Source organism: Schistocerca piceifrons, chromosome 4 (genome assembly GCF_021461385.2).
Source record: "Schistocerca piceifrons isolate TAMUIC-IGC-003096 chromosome 4, iqSchPice1.1, whole genome shotgun sequence".
Lineage (NCBI taxonomy): Eukaryota > Metazoa > Arthropoda > Insecta > Orthoptera > Acrididae > Schistocerca > Schistocerca piceifrons.
In genome coordinates, this window is record NC_060141.1 from 617,299,804 (window position 1) to 617,317,182 (window position 17,379).

General features: G+C 35.9%; 1 protein-coding gene across 1 annotated transcript in view; it reads left to right on the forward strand.

The window, feature by feature from the left end:
- Window positions 1-1,523: 1,523 nt before the first annotated feature.
- Window positions 1,524-17,379, forward strand: part of LOC124794685 (importin subunit alpha-3) — a 101,769-nt gene continuing 85,913 nt past the window's right edge. The window contains exons 1-3 of the mRNA XM_047258230.1: window positions 1,524-1,830; window positions 7,036-7,138; window positions 7,510-7,705. Coding sequence (XP_047114186.1) covers window positions 1,768-1,830; window positions 7,036-7,138; window positions 7,510-7,705 — 362 coding nt within the window. The 5' untranslated portion in view covers window positions 1,524-1,767. The remainder of the gene's footprint in view (window positions 1,831-7,035; window positions 7,139-7,509; window positions 7,706-17,379) is intronic.

Genomic DNA, 17,379 nt, shown 5'->3' on the forward strand with positions numbered 1-17,379 from the left:
AACATTAAGATTCCTAGCAACAGGAAGGAGCTGCAAGGATTTGGAATTTTCAACTGCAATATCGAAACAAGCGTTGAGTGAAATAATACCCAACACATGTGAAACTATTTACGCTGTCTTGGAGGATGAGTTCTTTTTATAACAGCAGTTAATTTTCTATTATGTTTTCACACAAATATATTCTTTTGAATAAACTTTGATAAACGTATGTGAAATATATTGTTTTACATTACCTCGTGTTCCATACCTCGCACATTGACACTCTAATTTAATCTTCAATTGTACTCTTGCTTGGCCTTGGCGCTTCTTGATCGCTAAGAAAGCCAAGCAGATCAAAATACCATAACGGTGGCTGGTATACTTGATCTACTACTACACCAGATCTTCTACATTTCTGAACTTTGGATAACGCTTTTTCGGTAAACAGTTCGCAACGATTTTTTTTTTCCGAGGCGTCAACTGCCCGCAATTCATTTACAAACTCTCCAGAACACTGACGAGTATCAGCCATTTTAATGCCCTGTGCGCACAAATACAAACACTAGACTGAGCAAACAGCTGTTTCGCGCCAGATTTGCGGCGATCTCCTGTCCACACGCTCCAACTTGTCTGCGCAGATGTGGTTTGAACCCACAGATTTGAGAGGTTTCGCTCAAACCTCCAACTCCAACTTCCAGGTTTGCACACACCTCAGGTTGGTGCAAATCATCTGTCCACACGCAACGATCTGTCTGCGCAGATGTGTTGTGCGCAAACATTTGCGCAGACAGATCGTTGCGTGTGGACGGGCCTTTATAGCTGTTTCATTTTTTAATGAATTTTAGCCCTACCATATCCAGAGGGGAGGGGGGCTTTCATCATGTACCTACACAATAACAAGCTACTATCTTCTATGAAAGAGTTACTTGATGATACGTTCGAGAAGCACTATCATAAATTGTTATTTGAAACGTGTGCTTATAGTATTAACGGGTTTCAATGTGCGTGGTAAATCTCCTCATCCCTTTGTATTGGTCAAACCTACCACTTGCTGTAAAAATTAAACTAAGAAGGAAATAAAAATTCACTATTGTGTATTCCTCAAAATGTTAAAGTGCATGCAAAAACTTCAGATTTGTGTAACATAGCAGTGTGTTTAGTGTTGCTCAACGGTTCAATTGTACTACATCAATTTGACAGTTTGAAAGCTAATTTTTTTTGCAATTGGATGGTGAACTATTAAATGTGGTGTAGAAATTGACATTTAAAATTGCCTGTTTTAACATATGATGGCTAATGCCAAATAAAGTGTGTTTCTTAGATAGTCCACAATCCTACCCCTTTGTGTTGAGACATGTAATTTATTTCAGCAGAATTTGAACGTGTAATAAAGTTACGCTTTTTTAAGGAAACTGATAAAGGTAAAAAAATTATGAATTCGGCTTATGCCGCTGTACATTTCACTTCCCTCTAGGCCGACCAATAATATAATCATATTCGAGAGCTGTCGTGTATGAATGACCATCTTTGACGTGTCTGTTTCGATTACTGACTTCTTCGATCAGAACCACATGAAAAATTCTTTGCTGTCCTATTTTGTTCAGATTGTCGTAACCACTATAGTAAGGGTTGGCTCTAATGACATGCGTGTGAATATGGGGGAGTATGGTGACTTTTGAAGATAGGGTGTTTATTCATGTCAGCCAGTGTGACGTCATTGAAGTTTTTCTCTAGTGAGACACCGGCATTTTGAACAGAGGCAGGATTGGCTATCGAATTTGGTTAAAAATGGCGTCTGATTCAGTTAAAAATCGAATGCAAGTTTTTAAGAACAAAGGCAAGGATCAGGATGTAAGTATCTAAAATTAGTTGCGTTTTCGTAGTGTTTCACTTGTAATACCCCGTATGTGGCTCGCAAGTGGGACGAAAATATGGAGACAACCCAACGTCTACACACTAGAACTCGTGCAACTGTGTACCTGAGAATGTAGAATATATTGTAAAAGTTTTGTAATAATTGTGGTTTACTTCTGTTCACATATGCAGAATATTTTATACGACTGGATATCGTTCTAGTCTTTGCAACTCGGCAATATAATCTACACGTTTGTAACAGTTGATAGCGATTTGTATGAATGCCATGGAAAAGTCAGTGTCAGCTGATCGTGGGATAGTGTAGAGTCATGTGCGAATGGAAACCTAATAGTGGCCGCTACTATGTTTCTTATTTTCGAAGACAGTGAAGTCACAAATACCTAAACTATTAATGCCACTGAGTCACTAAAGCCCCCATATTTCGTTCCCAGTTTTGCAGTGTAATATAAATAATGGAGTTGTTATGACGTAAATGGACTGATCTTGTGGAAACAACTTCGTTTTTCTCAAGAAGGTATAGTTTACGTATCCAGTAGTTGCGGGGTAGCCCCATACGGCAGAAAAATGGAAAAATTACAGTGGCATACGAACAGTAACAGTAGGAAGCCCTAAACCAAGTAAGGCGATACTGTATTTTCGAATGCAGTTGAGTGTTATGGTGTTAACTATTGTGACAGGATGGCTACATCCTGATAACCTCTTAATTTCATAGTTGAACATTTTCAGTTCTTTATAGTTAAGAATGAAATCTCTGCATAAATAGGTGTCATGAATTGTTTAACCATTATTATTAGATATACTTAAATCAGAAATATGTTTAAAATTGGTATTTCATTTTTAAAGTGGATACTGCATACTCTATCCATATTGTGTGTGCAAAATTGTTCAGATGTCGTTATATGGAGTTAAGATCCAAATTTTGTGTAGCAGTTTCATGGGTAGGCCTAATTTCCTTGCAGTGTGCTAGTCCATAAAGTGAAGACATGTTATTCATATACAGGAATATATCAGTAAACATTTGTGCTGATAGTGTGTGCTCCATTAATATTTTTGTTTTACCAATATTTAATTAAACAGCAATGGGATAGGTTTCAAGGCAGTCCATTGAAACAAATCATTTGTGGCATGTACAAAGCAAAAATATTTTCAGACTGTCAAGAATATTATAGATATTAAGTCAAACCCTGATCACTCCCTGTCAGGCCATTTTTTTCTGTTGAAAATATGGTTTGTTTCATTGGAAAAATACTGTTGACACTTTGATTAGTTTAAAATACATCTGAGCTTTTGTAAATGGGCTCATTGAGCAGATAGGTGTGTAATTCTTTGATTATTTGGTATAGATGTCTCAAGTGTTAAAATATTGGGCATTTTGTTACTTTGAATGTTTTCAGCATTGGTTAGTGCTTTAAACAGTGTTCTACCATGATTCGTGTGGCACAATGTTTCCCTTTGGTGATGCTTTTAAAGGGGGGAAAGAAGGGTATGGGGAAGAAAAAGCTACCTCAATGTTCATTCACTGTTGAATTGTCAGTCCTCCTTGACTGACTATATAAACATGTAGGCCTACTAGAGTTAAAAGAAGCAGCACACCACCTCTAAAAGGGCTACACCTAATTAGTGTGATAGTTGAAGTCTTTACTTTCATGTATTGCCGTACTTTATTGTAAACCTAATAAAGAGAAGAATTAGCAGTGCAGCTATATCTGTGGTCTAAATAGACTTAAAGAACAAAATATACCTTACCTAGGTAAGCTTACCTTACCTACAACTTTGTATATTCACTTTGACATGTCAAGTATACTGGGGGAGGTGACCTAAATATTAGACACAAGCACAGAATTTGTTTGTACTGTTTCTTTCAACAAAATACCTGTTAAGGAGAATCCCCTTTAAAATGACAGTGTATTTAATTCTTTTAAAGTTACAAGTATAGAGTAGGAAAACTATGTATTTTGGACTGAAAATCTGAAATATGGTATGGTTGCTCCAAAATATGGAGTACATGAGATTTTGTATACACAAGACAGATTGTTGACGTCTTAAAAATTAGACAAGAGAAACAAAAAATGTGACATGTGTATAACTGGTATTTTTTCTGGGGATATTTATAATATGAAGCTTACACCAGTGAACTGCAAAAATTTATTTCTTGTTTTTAATGATATTACAGTCAACCAGCTTTGGTAGGGGGCTGTTTTAAAATTACTAGGCCTACCTGCAATGTGAAACTATTATAAAAAGAAGAGCTACATAAAAGAGATTAGCTTTTTTCTTTCTTTCCATGAACATCAATAAAACCATTAACCACAAAGCAGATTACTCATCTGACATTTCCCATCCTGGAGGCAACATAAGGAAAGACATAATTTGGTTATTTTAGACTACTTTCTGTGTCATGCAGTCATATGCAGCTGTATGAATTCCTCTTTCCACCTTCAGATTTATCCAAAGTGTTAACTCCTCCGGGCCTGACTTATGCAACTGCCATAGCTTTGATCAGTAATAGCTCTCTGGCTCTTATTGTTTTGACCATCCTACTCATTTTTTGTTTGGTGACTTTTCTTTTTCACAAGTGAGTTTGCTATATTTGGATGAGATCATTACCTGTGGCAATGGGTGTGACTGCTTGGTCACAATTTTGTTTTTTAATTTTATGGAGGTGTAACTTCATAAAAACTTTATGAAGATTCACTGCTGTAAATAAATTTGCATTTCTACCTTTAGAATCAGCTTGAAGTTCACTTCCTTCACAGCAAGGCAAAATGCAGTCTTCAGAAATGTGACACAGCTCAAGACTATCACCAGTGACATACATGGGTTCATTAAAAAAAAAAAAAAAAAATATATATATATATATATATATATATATATATATATATATATATAAACTTTTTTTACACACCTGTGAACTCTTTGGGATCAAGTTGAACGGCATACTGTGATCTATCGTAGGGATGGAGTGTGGTGTTCTTGAAGCCCGAAATTTGTTTTTAGGCTTGAAAGCATCTGGCAAATTCTTGTTTGCCACTGAATCAACACAGTATTCAGTGTTCTTGAACGGTTTAAGGAACTTACCCAAAGGTTGCAACTAATCAGTTATGTGTTGTGACTGTTACATAATTGCAGCTGTTGTACTTCACTTTCTCAATTACTTTGGGATCTAAATGACTAAGGTGCCCAACCGGAGGCGAAAGGAAAGGTCTTTCTTTTACAGTAGCACAGAAATGATTAAAGTAGCAGGACAAGAGAGTAATGTCATTAAACCATGAACTGTATTTAAATAAAATGTGCCAAGCACTTTAAACTTCAAAATCTGCAGTGTCTGTATTCTTTGGTGCACTAATGCCAACAGCGAAGTCTGTATTCGTGCAATGTGCATTATTGTCAACAGTAGGAAGAAATACACATTTTAGTGTATGGAATTGCATGATTAATAAAATTTAATGTATCTTGTTTAGGAATCAACTGTATCATATTTTGAAGCAGTCTATCATGTTTAAGCAGTAGATTGACTTCATAATTTTATCCATGTAGTAAATGTAGAAGTAATGAATAATCCAGTAGACAGAGCTGTTATCTGTGAAAAAAAAAACTAATTATGACTAAATTTTCCCAAACAAAGGCAGTGTAAATAACAGTAGGAACATTCACAATATGTTAGGTTTACACATGAATTGACTGGGTGTGTATTTTTTGGCAAAATTATGTGTATTAATTTTAGGACACATTACCTAATTCCTGTGTTTTATTGTGTGCCCTTGGATATAGAGGAATGTACGATAAGTAGGCAGCTTTGACCAGTGATGCAGGAAATGATAAATTCTGTAAACAATATGACAACAGTAACATGTTGTTGATCTTTAAATGGGCTGAGCTACAGATCAGTCTGTTACCCCTACCAGGTTTATTTAGATTCATATTTATTGGCTTTGCCAACTAAAAACAAAACTGTCCTCTCCCAGCCTAACCAGTATGTCATGTTAGACTGCATATTTGTGTGTCACTGCAGCAAGTTTCTTTCTGCCAGCTAACAACAAAACTGTGAGTATATGCACCAAAAGATGTCAAGACAGCAGCCATTAACATTGTTTCATGAGCCAAAGTAAACAGCTCGTATAAAATATTCCTCTTGACATCTCTTTGTTAGTCACCTGTTGACTGGACATAATTTAGGTGATTTTTTTATTGCTTGCCTACTAGAATTGGCAAAAGCTGTTGCTTGCTTTTGGTAGGTGACCTGTAATTATATACACACAAAGCTTATCATTACTGTTGAACCTAGAAAGTGTTTCAAATTTTAAATACAAAGAAGTTTAATGAAAATCTGTTTCATTCCATCCTTCCTTTTGACACAGTATTATGTTACTACAGATTCATCAAACACGTAACTTTCAGCTGTATACATTAATATTTAACAATTATACTTGTAGCATAACTTCATGCTTTCCTGGGATCAGAGGAATCTATGGAAACTGGATAACTTTGGTGTGGTTTAGATTGTTTCAGCTCATTACCGACCTTGTACTGTTGCAATACAGCCTTTAAAGAGGCATTGTTATCCGATGCTGTTTCCAATGTGCTCCCTGCCCTTTCAGAAGGTGAGGCTTGTTTGTCCAAGCCTCACACCACACCCCAGGGCAAGACCCTGCAGTAGTCAATGTGGTAAGTGGTGAACATGTGCTTACACACCCACCATCCCCAAAAAAGTCCTAAATTATGTTGTGTATAGTAGTCGCCACATTATAAAGCAGTGCATTGCGAAGCTATCAAATTCCACATTTTGTGCCTATTACGTGGATAATTAAACTCAAGATTGGGATACTGAATGGTCGGACATCTGTGGTAGACTGTTTCTGCCTGCTGGTGTTTAGAAGAACTACACCTGATAGTATGTAATTTATGTCTTTAGTTTTTCAAGACACTACTAGTATAAAGTATAGTATAGTTATATTATTATTATTATTATTATTATTATTATTATTATTATTACTATTACTACTGTGTAATGAAAACTATGTGCTTTGACAGGCACAGTTTTCAAACAATGCCATACTTGCTAATATCGTGGTAACTACAGAAAGAATGGAAAGAATTTGGAGCGTTTGTAAACCTGTAACAAAAAGGATTAATTCTGAGAAATGGTTGTGATCTAATTTGATTTTTCACTATCTTTCTTAGGAAATGCGGAGGAGGAGAAATGAGGTGACAGTTGAACTGAGGAAAAATAAAAGAGAAGAAACACTCCAGAAAAGAAGAAATGTGCCAATAGCAGACTCAGCAGGTAGCAGTGTTTTATAACAGAAGGGAATTCATATTATTTAAGGATTTTGCATTTATTGCATTGCACACAGATTAAAGCATTAGGTGCAAAAATTCGGTTTAAGTGAATGGTAGGAAGGTGTAAAGTGTGTGTGTGTGTGTGTGTGTGTGTGTGTGTGCGTGTGTGCGTGTGTGTGTGCGTGTGTGCGTGTGTGTGTGCGTGTGTGCGTGTGTGCGTGTGTGCGTGTGTGCGTGTGTGCGTGTGCGCGTGTGCGCGTGTGCGCGTGTGTGCGTGTGTGCGTGTGTGTGTGTGTGTGTGTGTGTGTGTGCGCGTGTGTGCGAGAGAGAGAGATATTGTGACTTTGAATTAATACATAGACTTCTTTATTTTAGATGAAGATGAAGTTGAACGACCAATTAATTTGTCACAGTTAGTCCAGAATGCAGCAAGTGACAATCCCACAGTACAGCTAAATGCTGTTCAGGCTGCACGTAAGCTTTTATCATCAGATCGCAATCCACCAATTGATGATCTTATTGACAGTGGAATTTTGCCTATTCTTGTGAGATGCCTGGAGTGCCACGACAAGTAAGTTGTGAAAACCTGATTGTTTGGCAGTATTATTGGTTAGTGTTCTAAAGTCGCCAGTACAGGTTTTTGATCTTCTAATAAACTGTCTGAAGACTTTTAAAATATTTGGTTATATACATTTTATTAATACCATTTTCGTCTGTAAATTAGTTGCTGTATTGAGTTGTTTCCTCCTAACATTACATGTAAAATTTGAAAAACACAAGAATAGGAACAGAATTTAAAGAAAAGTCATACTCTATTAATTTATAACTGATAACATCCTGAAGATTTAAAAGAGCATAAATAAATGTTTCATCCTAAGTACATCTGCTGCAAAGAAAAAAAGAGTAGCTACAGTGTTACTGGATTGGTAAACATTGCCTGTATTTGCTACAAAATTACTGTTAAGAGAGATACCTGGGGACTACAATTTATATTTTGTGAATACTTCACTCCATTCTGTAGTTTTGTACCTTTTGAAGATTCCAGTTGCTTCATTTCATTGCTATCATGTCTGCTGCTCTCTTGGGTAATAACCATTATTGGGAAATACGAAAGCGTCCGATCCCGCCCGTCTGCTTTGACCCATGTCACAAATATGGCGGAAACGACCATAAACCACGATTCCAATATAGCACATATAAAGTCGGTATGTACACATTATGAGATCGAAAATACATCGAAAAACAAACACACACACTTTCCACAAAAAGCATAATGACACTAACGGGACAAGTGTGGGTAATGGAGTGTTTTTGGGTGGGGGCAAACGAAATATAAACAAATTTAGACACCCACCTCCATACAAAACCACCCAAAACGACGAAAAAAACAGACATCACAAAACTCCCCAAATACCACTGAACACAATTATCATCTGGAATTGGACACTTCCCTTGACCTATATAGCTCAACAGCAGCTCCCGATCCCATAAATTAGGATCAAACACTTCCCTTGGCCTATATAGCTCAACAACATCTCCCGATACCAATATCAACACACACAGCCACACATTGGGATCAAACACTTCCCTTGACTTGCGCACTGTTAATTTTATCCGTCATATCCAGTCCTGAACAGAAACAGCAACCTATTAATTTTACTAAAATTACCACACAATGTACAGCAAACAACATTAAATTAACCTTAACACAAAATCGTTAACTCACTGAAACGAATTCCACTACAAACACAGCCGACACTCCAACAATTCTGGATAATGAGCAAAAGCAAACTGAGCCCATTACACCACCCAAAGAAAGACCTTGAACATACCACCAGAGAGCACAACAAACCACAACACTAAGACATCTACAAACACGCCACACTCGCAAACCAAACTCCGCGCTGTCATGACGTCACACGCGACAACACCCTTACGTCACGGGTCAAAGCAGACGTGTGGGATCGGACGCTTCTGTCGACCCCATTATTGATAAATTTGTTTTTCCATCACACCTCAAGGCAACAACTGCCAACATTGCCCTGCAAAATGTATTTAAGTAATGGTGTATCCTTTGTTTTAGGCTCTTACTGACAAATTAGTTCTAATTTCTTCCCAGTTTTTGGATACTGAGGTCATTGTAGTAGTTGATTGGTATGAGATGTTCATTAGCTAATCACACATACACAAGTCGTTCTCTTTCCAGAAATTGAGTTATGCTATGCAACATTTTGTAAAAAGTGAATTAACCCAGTGTGACAAAGGTATCAGGAATTGTATGAAGTTTGAAATAATTTCTGTGATTGTACAATGTAATGAGAATTACAAACTTGCAGATTTTCAGTGGTTGTACTATTTAAATTCAGTTTCTTTCACATGTGGTGGCTTGATAAGTGATTGAGATGGTTTTCATACAGTAGGAGAACAGGAATGAAAAACGTTATATTAGTCATTTAGTAGATACCGATTGCTTTTGATTACTTTTATACTTAAGCCGCAATGTGAATTATCCTGATTTTAGTTTATTCCTCCACAGCAAGCAAGTCAAACTTATCCTATTGAGAAATAGCTATTTAGAGGGAACAAGTTTATTTTTTGTAGATAACTCATTTTAGTTAAACTGTATTTATATAGTTAATGAATGGAGAAGATGAAAAGATCAATACAACCTGTTATTTCCCTATCCAGTGTTAGCACAAATCTCCTTTTATTAAGTTTTCTTTTGATTCTGGGCCTTCTACAGGGTGTATAAGACCCGGGACATCCGGGAAGAACCCGGTAATTTTTTCATCCGGGGATAAACCCGGGAATTTTTTAGAATTCTGGGAATTTTTTAGAATTCTGGGAATTTTTTAGAATTCTGGGAAATTTTTTAGAATTCTGGGAAATTTTTTAGAATTCTGGGAAATTTTTTAGAATTCTGGGAAATTTTTTAGAATTCTGGGAAATTTTTTAGAATTCTGGGAAATTTTTTAGAATTCTGGGAAATTTTTTAGAATTCTGGGAAATTTTTTAGAATTCTGGGAAATTTTTTAGAATTCTGGGAAATTTTTTAGAATTCTGGGAAATTTTTTAGAATTCTGGGAAATTTTTTAGAATTCTGGGAAATTTTTTAGAATTCTGGGAAATTTTTTAGAATTCTGGGAAATTTTTTAGAATTCTGGGAAATTTTTTAGAATTCTGGGAAATTTTTTAGAATTCTGGGAAATTTTTTAGAATTCTGGGAAATTTTTTAGAATTCTGGGAAATTTTTTAGAATTCTGGGAAATTTTTTAGAATTCTGGGAAATTTTTTAGAATTCTGGGAAATTTTTTAGAATTCTGGGAAATTTTTTAGAATTCTGGGAAATTTTTTAGAATTCTGGGAAATTTTTTAGAATTCTGGGAAATTTTTTAGAATTCTGGGAAATTTTTTAGAATTCTGGGAAATTTTTTAGAATTCTGGGAATTTTTTAGAATTCTGGGAATTTTTTAGAATTCTGGGAAATTTTTTAGAATTCTGGGAAATTTTTTAGAATTCTGGGAAATTTTTTAGAATTCTGGGAAATTTTTTAGAATTCTGGGAAATTTTTTAGAATTCTGGGAAATTTTTTAGAATTCTGGGAAATTTTTTAGAATTCTGGGAAATTTTTTAGAATTCTGGGAAATTTTTTAGAATTCTGGGAAATTTTTTAGAATTCTGGGAAATTTTTTAGAATTCTGGGAAATTTTTTAGAATTCTGGGAAATTTTTTAGAATTCTGGGAAATTTTTTAGAATTCTGGGAAATTTTTTAGAATTCTGGGAAATTTTTTAGAATTCTGGGAAATTTTTTAGAATTCTGGGAAATTTTTTAGAATTCTGGGAAATTTTTAGAATTCTGGGAAATTTTCGTTGTTTTAGTTTTCAGTTAAATTTTTGTAATTTTGACTGGTAAAAACAGATACTCTAACAAATGATATTACTGTATCCCGCTACTGCAGAATAAAACTGCAGCATTATAACATGCACGTGAGGAAAAAATGAAAATAAAACTTAAATTGCAAAGTAAATGTGCCATATAAAGTAATACAGCGTGTCTGCCAACAGCAAAATGTCAGACTTTAGGAAGGCTATGCAATGCTTTGTAACAACAAATTGCCTCCGATGAGCATGACATCACAACTGTTTACTTTAGATTCATTTAAGCAATTACGAGCGGGCTGATGCACACGTGCAGTTGAGTCTTGTATGAGTAATACTTTCTCCCGCTTCTGGGTACAGTAATGTGGCTGCTGGCTGTGTAAGCAGCAGTAGCAGCAACCAGCCATGTGGGGTACCCGGAAAAATTTTATTGGTGCGCCAAAGCTGCCAGATTCACACGTGTGCAGCAGGCCCAGATCTAGGGGGTGGCAAACCGGGTATCGTGAGCCGGGTGGCAATTACGGGGGGGAGGGGGCAAATTTATGTTCTTAAGGAAAAAACCTTGCTTCACAAAGCACCTAGCATCCAGCGCATGTTGGTCTATCGATTATTCATACGATTTTGAAATACATTCCTGCTGGTTTTTGGACATTTTTGAACACATTCTAAGTTGATATCTGATTGAATTACAAGTTGATTTTTGAATGCGTGCGTAGTGTTCGTGATGTGTCTGCCAGGAGAATCCTCATTGCATCTTGAAATGAACTTTCCTACAGACAAAACAGGATGGGGCTATACAAGCTGAAAAGAATAAAGCCGAACCGGTGAATGCCAACTGCTGCTTGTTTATGTGGTGGATTCGGTTTGCAAATGTTCAGTGTTGTCATCATTACTAGCGAAATCCATAGATTCAGACTACCAGTGTGGAAATAAAGGACTAATGGGGATAACAGGTAAGAAAGATTATGTATTAGCTTCTTGGTGTATCCAAGAAAGTGAAATTCTGACAGAAAATTTTTGGCCAAATTGCTACACTAAACAGGGCTAGTTGTCCCTGGGCTAGTTGTCCCCAGCAAGCAGCCGCTTAAGTTCCATTCTGGATGTAGTGCGGAAAACACATTGTACGAACAAGTAATAACGCCTAACTGGAGAATAGTCACTGTATAACTAAACCGGTGATTGTGCCATTGTTAGTAAAGGTAACTGGAGAATGAGTTTTGACATTGGTAGGATTAGTTATAGAATTAGTGACAACAAGATTGTTTCTTAGAACGAGGGAGGAGAAGAAATGGGGACATCACACAAATTATAGAAGAATGACTACTCCAAATTTATACAAAAATTTCGTTCTACCACTTTTCGGTCTCATACATGAGAAACTGGAGTGTATGAATTAAATGTGAAACTGTTTCCTAACCTAAAACTTTTTGATTGTAGTAGGCCAAATAGATATTTCGTATTGGTACTTCATGAATTATATTGTCGTACTATAAAAATGATAATTATTGCCAAAACAGTCTCGCTTATTTGGTGTGTGTGTTAAAATTGCTGCAATATTAGAAAGGCCTATTTTGTTTTATCCAGCACACAGTGACAAAATAGACTTAATCAGATCGAGAAACCACACAAGTCTCGGGTACTGTTTGTATTAACAACTTTTTCAGTATTAGACGATGACATTTTGATTTTTCATGTAGCAAAACGTTTGACGAACTTTGATAAAGTAATAGTTCTTTCGCAGAAAGGAAAGCACGCCGTGCGAAGCTGTAGCAAGATTAGAGAGAGAAATTACTAGGACCTAAGGATTGAAAAAATGTATAATGTCTTGCCTGTCTCTTGTCTTAGCTGGTTTTAGGTATCGTATATTTAATTTTGTCACACAAAATGGCAAGTTATTAGTTAATAGGTAATAAAGAGTGCAAATTTTCTGAAGAGTTCTTGTTCTCACAATTACAAGTAATTCCATCCAGTATTAATTGAGAGTTTCTTTTTAAAGAGGGGCAGGATGTCAAACCGGCCAACTGGGAGCTGGAGAGGCACCAGAGGACACACAAATTTCCACTGTCCTGAATATAGTTTGATGGCATCCATTACAAAATATACACATTTCAATTCCACAGAGCGAAATACAGTGACGTGCGATAGAAGAATGCTGTATGAAGAGGCGTGGCCCTGCACTTCGGCACACTTTGACCAAATAACATGTCTTACATTTCCTCGAAGATACGTTATATGTATAAGACTCTTCAGAAAGATGTGCAAAATTAACTTATTTTTGAAAAGTCTTTTTTAATTTTTGATGTTCTGATGCACAGAGCAGTTTGAGTTATAGTGGGTAGTCTCCATGTGACCCGTGTTTACATTTAGTAATTTTTCTGTTTCCTCTTCGTTTACTGCACTCACGTCTAATGAAAATAATATGGATTTCTGTGGCTGGGAGCTATCAAGTGAATTAAAATACATTCACATAATTACGGAAGGCTAAAATATGTTACTAGTTTCAGATTTTATTTTATTTCCACTTTTCTGACTGTCAAGCATTAATCGCCTTGCAGAACAATGAAGTTATTTTTGTCAGTTTGCTAAAGAATTTTGGGCTTTTATTAAGCTTTTCTGCTGACGCAGTTAATTTATTGGAAACGAAGTTTCATTCCACACTATTGGCCAGTTTCAACTGTTCGCTTCATTTCAAGTGCGCGTTTTCATCTTCTAGCACGTGTGGCATTATGCCATAATGGAGAACCAAACATGAGATAATACAGCACTGTGTAGTGTTACCTTTTATTATCTTCTCCTCATTAGCTATTGAAACAACCTCGCTTTGTAATGTAATTTTAATTTTCACCCAAAGGCACATTCAGCACAGCACGGAAAAATACAAGTCTTTCTTATCAAGACAAGAGAGTCCTCCATTAGTTCTTAAAAATCAAAAACAAAAACCTACGCAAAAGTAAAAAGACAAACAAAATTATTTATAAAATCGGTCGCTGGCGCAGCGCTCTTCTGCGTGCGATCATAATTTTTTTCTTTGACTTCCGTGCCTCCGCCAATACAAAGTACCATTACAATGCCTCCTCTACTGACATGCTCCGCAAGTGAGCGTCGCAGTATATATATGAGAAAATAAGAAATTTACATATTACAAAAAACATTTCTGAGCACAATGCTCTTTGCATATCAGTCTTTGTATACAGTCTTTCTGGTGTGTATCTTCTTTAGGAGTCGTAACATTAATGTCTTTGAATTGCTGCGTATTATAGTTGCTTAGCACAGCGTTTGAATTCAGTTCACATGATTCGTGTTCACATTGGAATTAATTCGAACAATAAATGTTTCTCTTATATTGCTCCAATGTCTTTAATCATAGTATCAGATTCTGTGTGTGTGTGTGTGTGTGTGTGTGTGTGTGTGTGTGTGTGTGTGTGTGTGTGTGTGTGTGTACTGCCTGGATCTCTTGCGTGTGACTTGAAGGAAATCCAAAGTTTGTTCAATGTGCCAACACGAAATTGTGATCTCCAGCAGTCAAATTTTGGTGGCGTCTACCGGGATATAAATGGTCAATGAGGGCACAGGAAGCACCTCACTGCTTATGACAGGTGATGAGCTTGTCTTTTACACCAACCTGAAGACCTGCTGGCTTCCACTACACCATACACTTCAAAGCATATTGACACTACGTAAATATTGCTTGACCAGTGTTCCATCACGTTGGTTTCTTCTTTGCATTTTCAGTTCCATTTATATGAATCATGAATCATGTGCTACATGCACAAGTCCTTTGCAGCTCATTAACATCTACTTAAAATACGTTTCTTGATATAGTAAGTACATAAATATACAAATAAAGATGAGGTGACTTACCGAACAAAAGCGCTGGCAGGTCGATAGACACACAAACAAACACAAACATACACACAAAATTCAAGCTTTCGCAACAAACTGTTGCCTCATCAGGAAAGAGGGAAGGAGAGGGGAAGACGAAAGGAAGTGGGTTTTAAGGGAGAGGGTAAGGAGTCATTCCAATCCCGGGAGCGGAAAGACTTACCTTAGGGGGAAAAAAGGACAGGTATACACTCGCACACACGCACATATCCATCCACACATACAGACACAAGCAGACATATTTTACATTGTCATATAGCACATATACAGAATTAAATGAAAAATATAGTAAATTTTTACGTTACATTCAATATCATTGTGCTGACATGTGAATTACATTACATTCAGATTGAAATACACATTTTATTTGTTAGCTCATTCTTTTTTCCTAACCCCCCCCCCCCCCCCCCCCCCCCCCCCGTTACACTTGCAACATTTGAAGATAATTGTGGCAACTAGCCAGAATATTCAACTTAAAATTCATCTTGCCTCTTGGAATAAAATTTACACACATTTCAAGCTTCAAGACAGCCCTCTGTAGGAGGATAGGTTCATGGGATGGTTGTAAACTACTTCATAAATACTAGTAAAGTCATCCCCTACAGTGGACTACACAAAATAAAATATGATAAATAAAATACATGTTAACTTAATATAATGTAAAAGTTCCTATACCTAATACCGTTTCTAAGTGTGGTGTCCCCACTATTGCTGTTTCTAAGAGTGGTACCCCTCTATTACTGTTTCTAAGAGCAGTGCCCTCTCTAAATATCTTAGGATCCTACAAGTGTGGTAAGTGTGTGTAATATATCTAAAAACAAAGCTGATGTGACTTACCAAATGAAAGTGCTGGCAGGTCGACAGACACACAAACACGAACATACACACAAAATTCAAGCTTTCGCAACAAACTGTTGCCTCATCAGGAAAGAGGGAAGGAGAGGGAAAGACGAAAGGATGTGGGTTTTAAGGGAGAGGGTAAGGAGTCATTCCAATCCCACGAGTGGAAAGACTTACCTTAGGGGGAAAAAAGGACGGGTATACACTCGCGCGCGCGCACACAAAGATGAGGTGACTTACCGAACGAAAGTGCTGGCAGGTCGATAGACACACAATTTTTTTATATATATATATATATATATATATATATATATATATATATATATATATATATATATATATATATATATATATATTAGTCAATCAATAGTTAAAGTCAATCATGTTCCTATAAAGTTTGTGTAGTTCATCTCCTTCCTTTCATGAGTATCAAGCAATATAAATAAATGTTTTATTTAATCTTCTTAGATAATTGCTGCTGCGTTCCATGCTGTATATCCACTCTGTATTTACCTTGTGGTACCTGTAAAATTCTACTCAGAAATAAATATTTGTGTATGTCTCTCCATACTGTCAGATAATCACGAATTATATGTCAAATATTTCATCAACATGTATAAATTTTTCTAAGGGAGGGATGAGAGTATGAGCCGCAACAGAGGACTGACGTTTTGTTTTCTCCTTATTCTCCTTTCTATTTAATGGTGCATTAGTTCAGTTCAGTAGATGAGCTTTAATTATGTCTTTAGATGACTGCTAAATATGTTCTCTTAAATAATTCTTCCAATCTGAAGTGTCAAGCCTACATAACTCCAAAAATTTCATTACAAGTTCCCATTAGATTAGTGTTAAAGTGTTATAGATTTAAATCTTCTGGTATATTTCCAACAGTGGCTGCTGTAAATAATTCTTTCCACATAAATTTATAGTTTCACCTTTAGTTATAAGAATATATATGACACCACATAAGTTATTATCTCAGGCATACCAATCTTTCAATAAATAATATTCTTTCCACTTCTTTCATTCTGTATTCCATGAGTACATGTGATATAGCGTTCAAATCTAGTTTCTCTCCTCTCAACATATTCTCAATTACTCATAACATTCTCACCTATCCATTATTCATTCTTCACAAAATAACAAATACTTATTCCTCAGCATTATATATATATATATATATTCCTCTTATTCATCACCACTTACTTTTTACTGCAACAACAACAACAATAATTATAATAATAATACCCTTTTCTCATCTTATATTCCATTTACCTCTCTCCGTATTACTGTTTGTCCTCTTAGTAAACTAAAATTATTCACTCATCTCATTCAGTCATTCACATCACTCATATCAACATTACTATTATCACATGTCTCCTAAAGAAAATAATTCTGTTCAGTTCTCTGCCTCCTCTAATGTGTATATGCCTCAATAGCAACTCCTCTTGTAACCAAATATCTTATTAGCTATTGGATGGTTCACATTGCTTTCTAGACTTACCTGCATTCATTAGATTGGAAGTATCTGTATAACTTAAATGTAGGCTCATCATAACTGTATATCATATTAATTATCTTCTTTTCATTAGCTAACATTTTACTGTATGTATTTTTTCAAATGTCTGTGTGGATGTAGACCT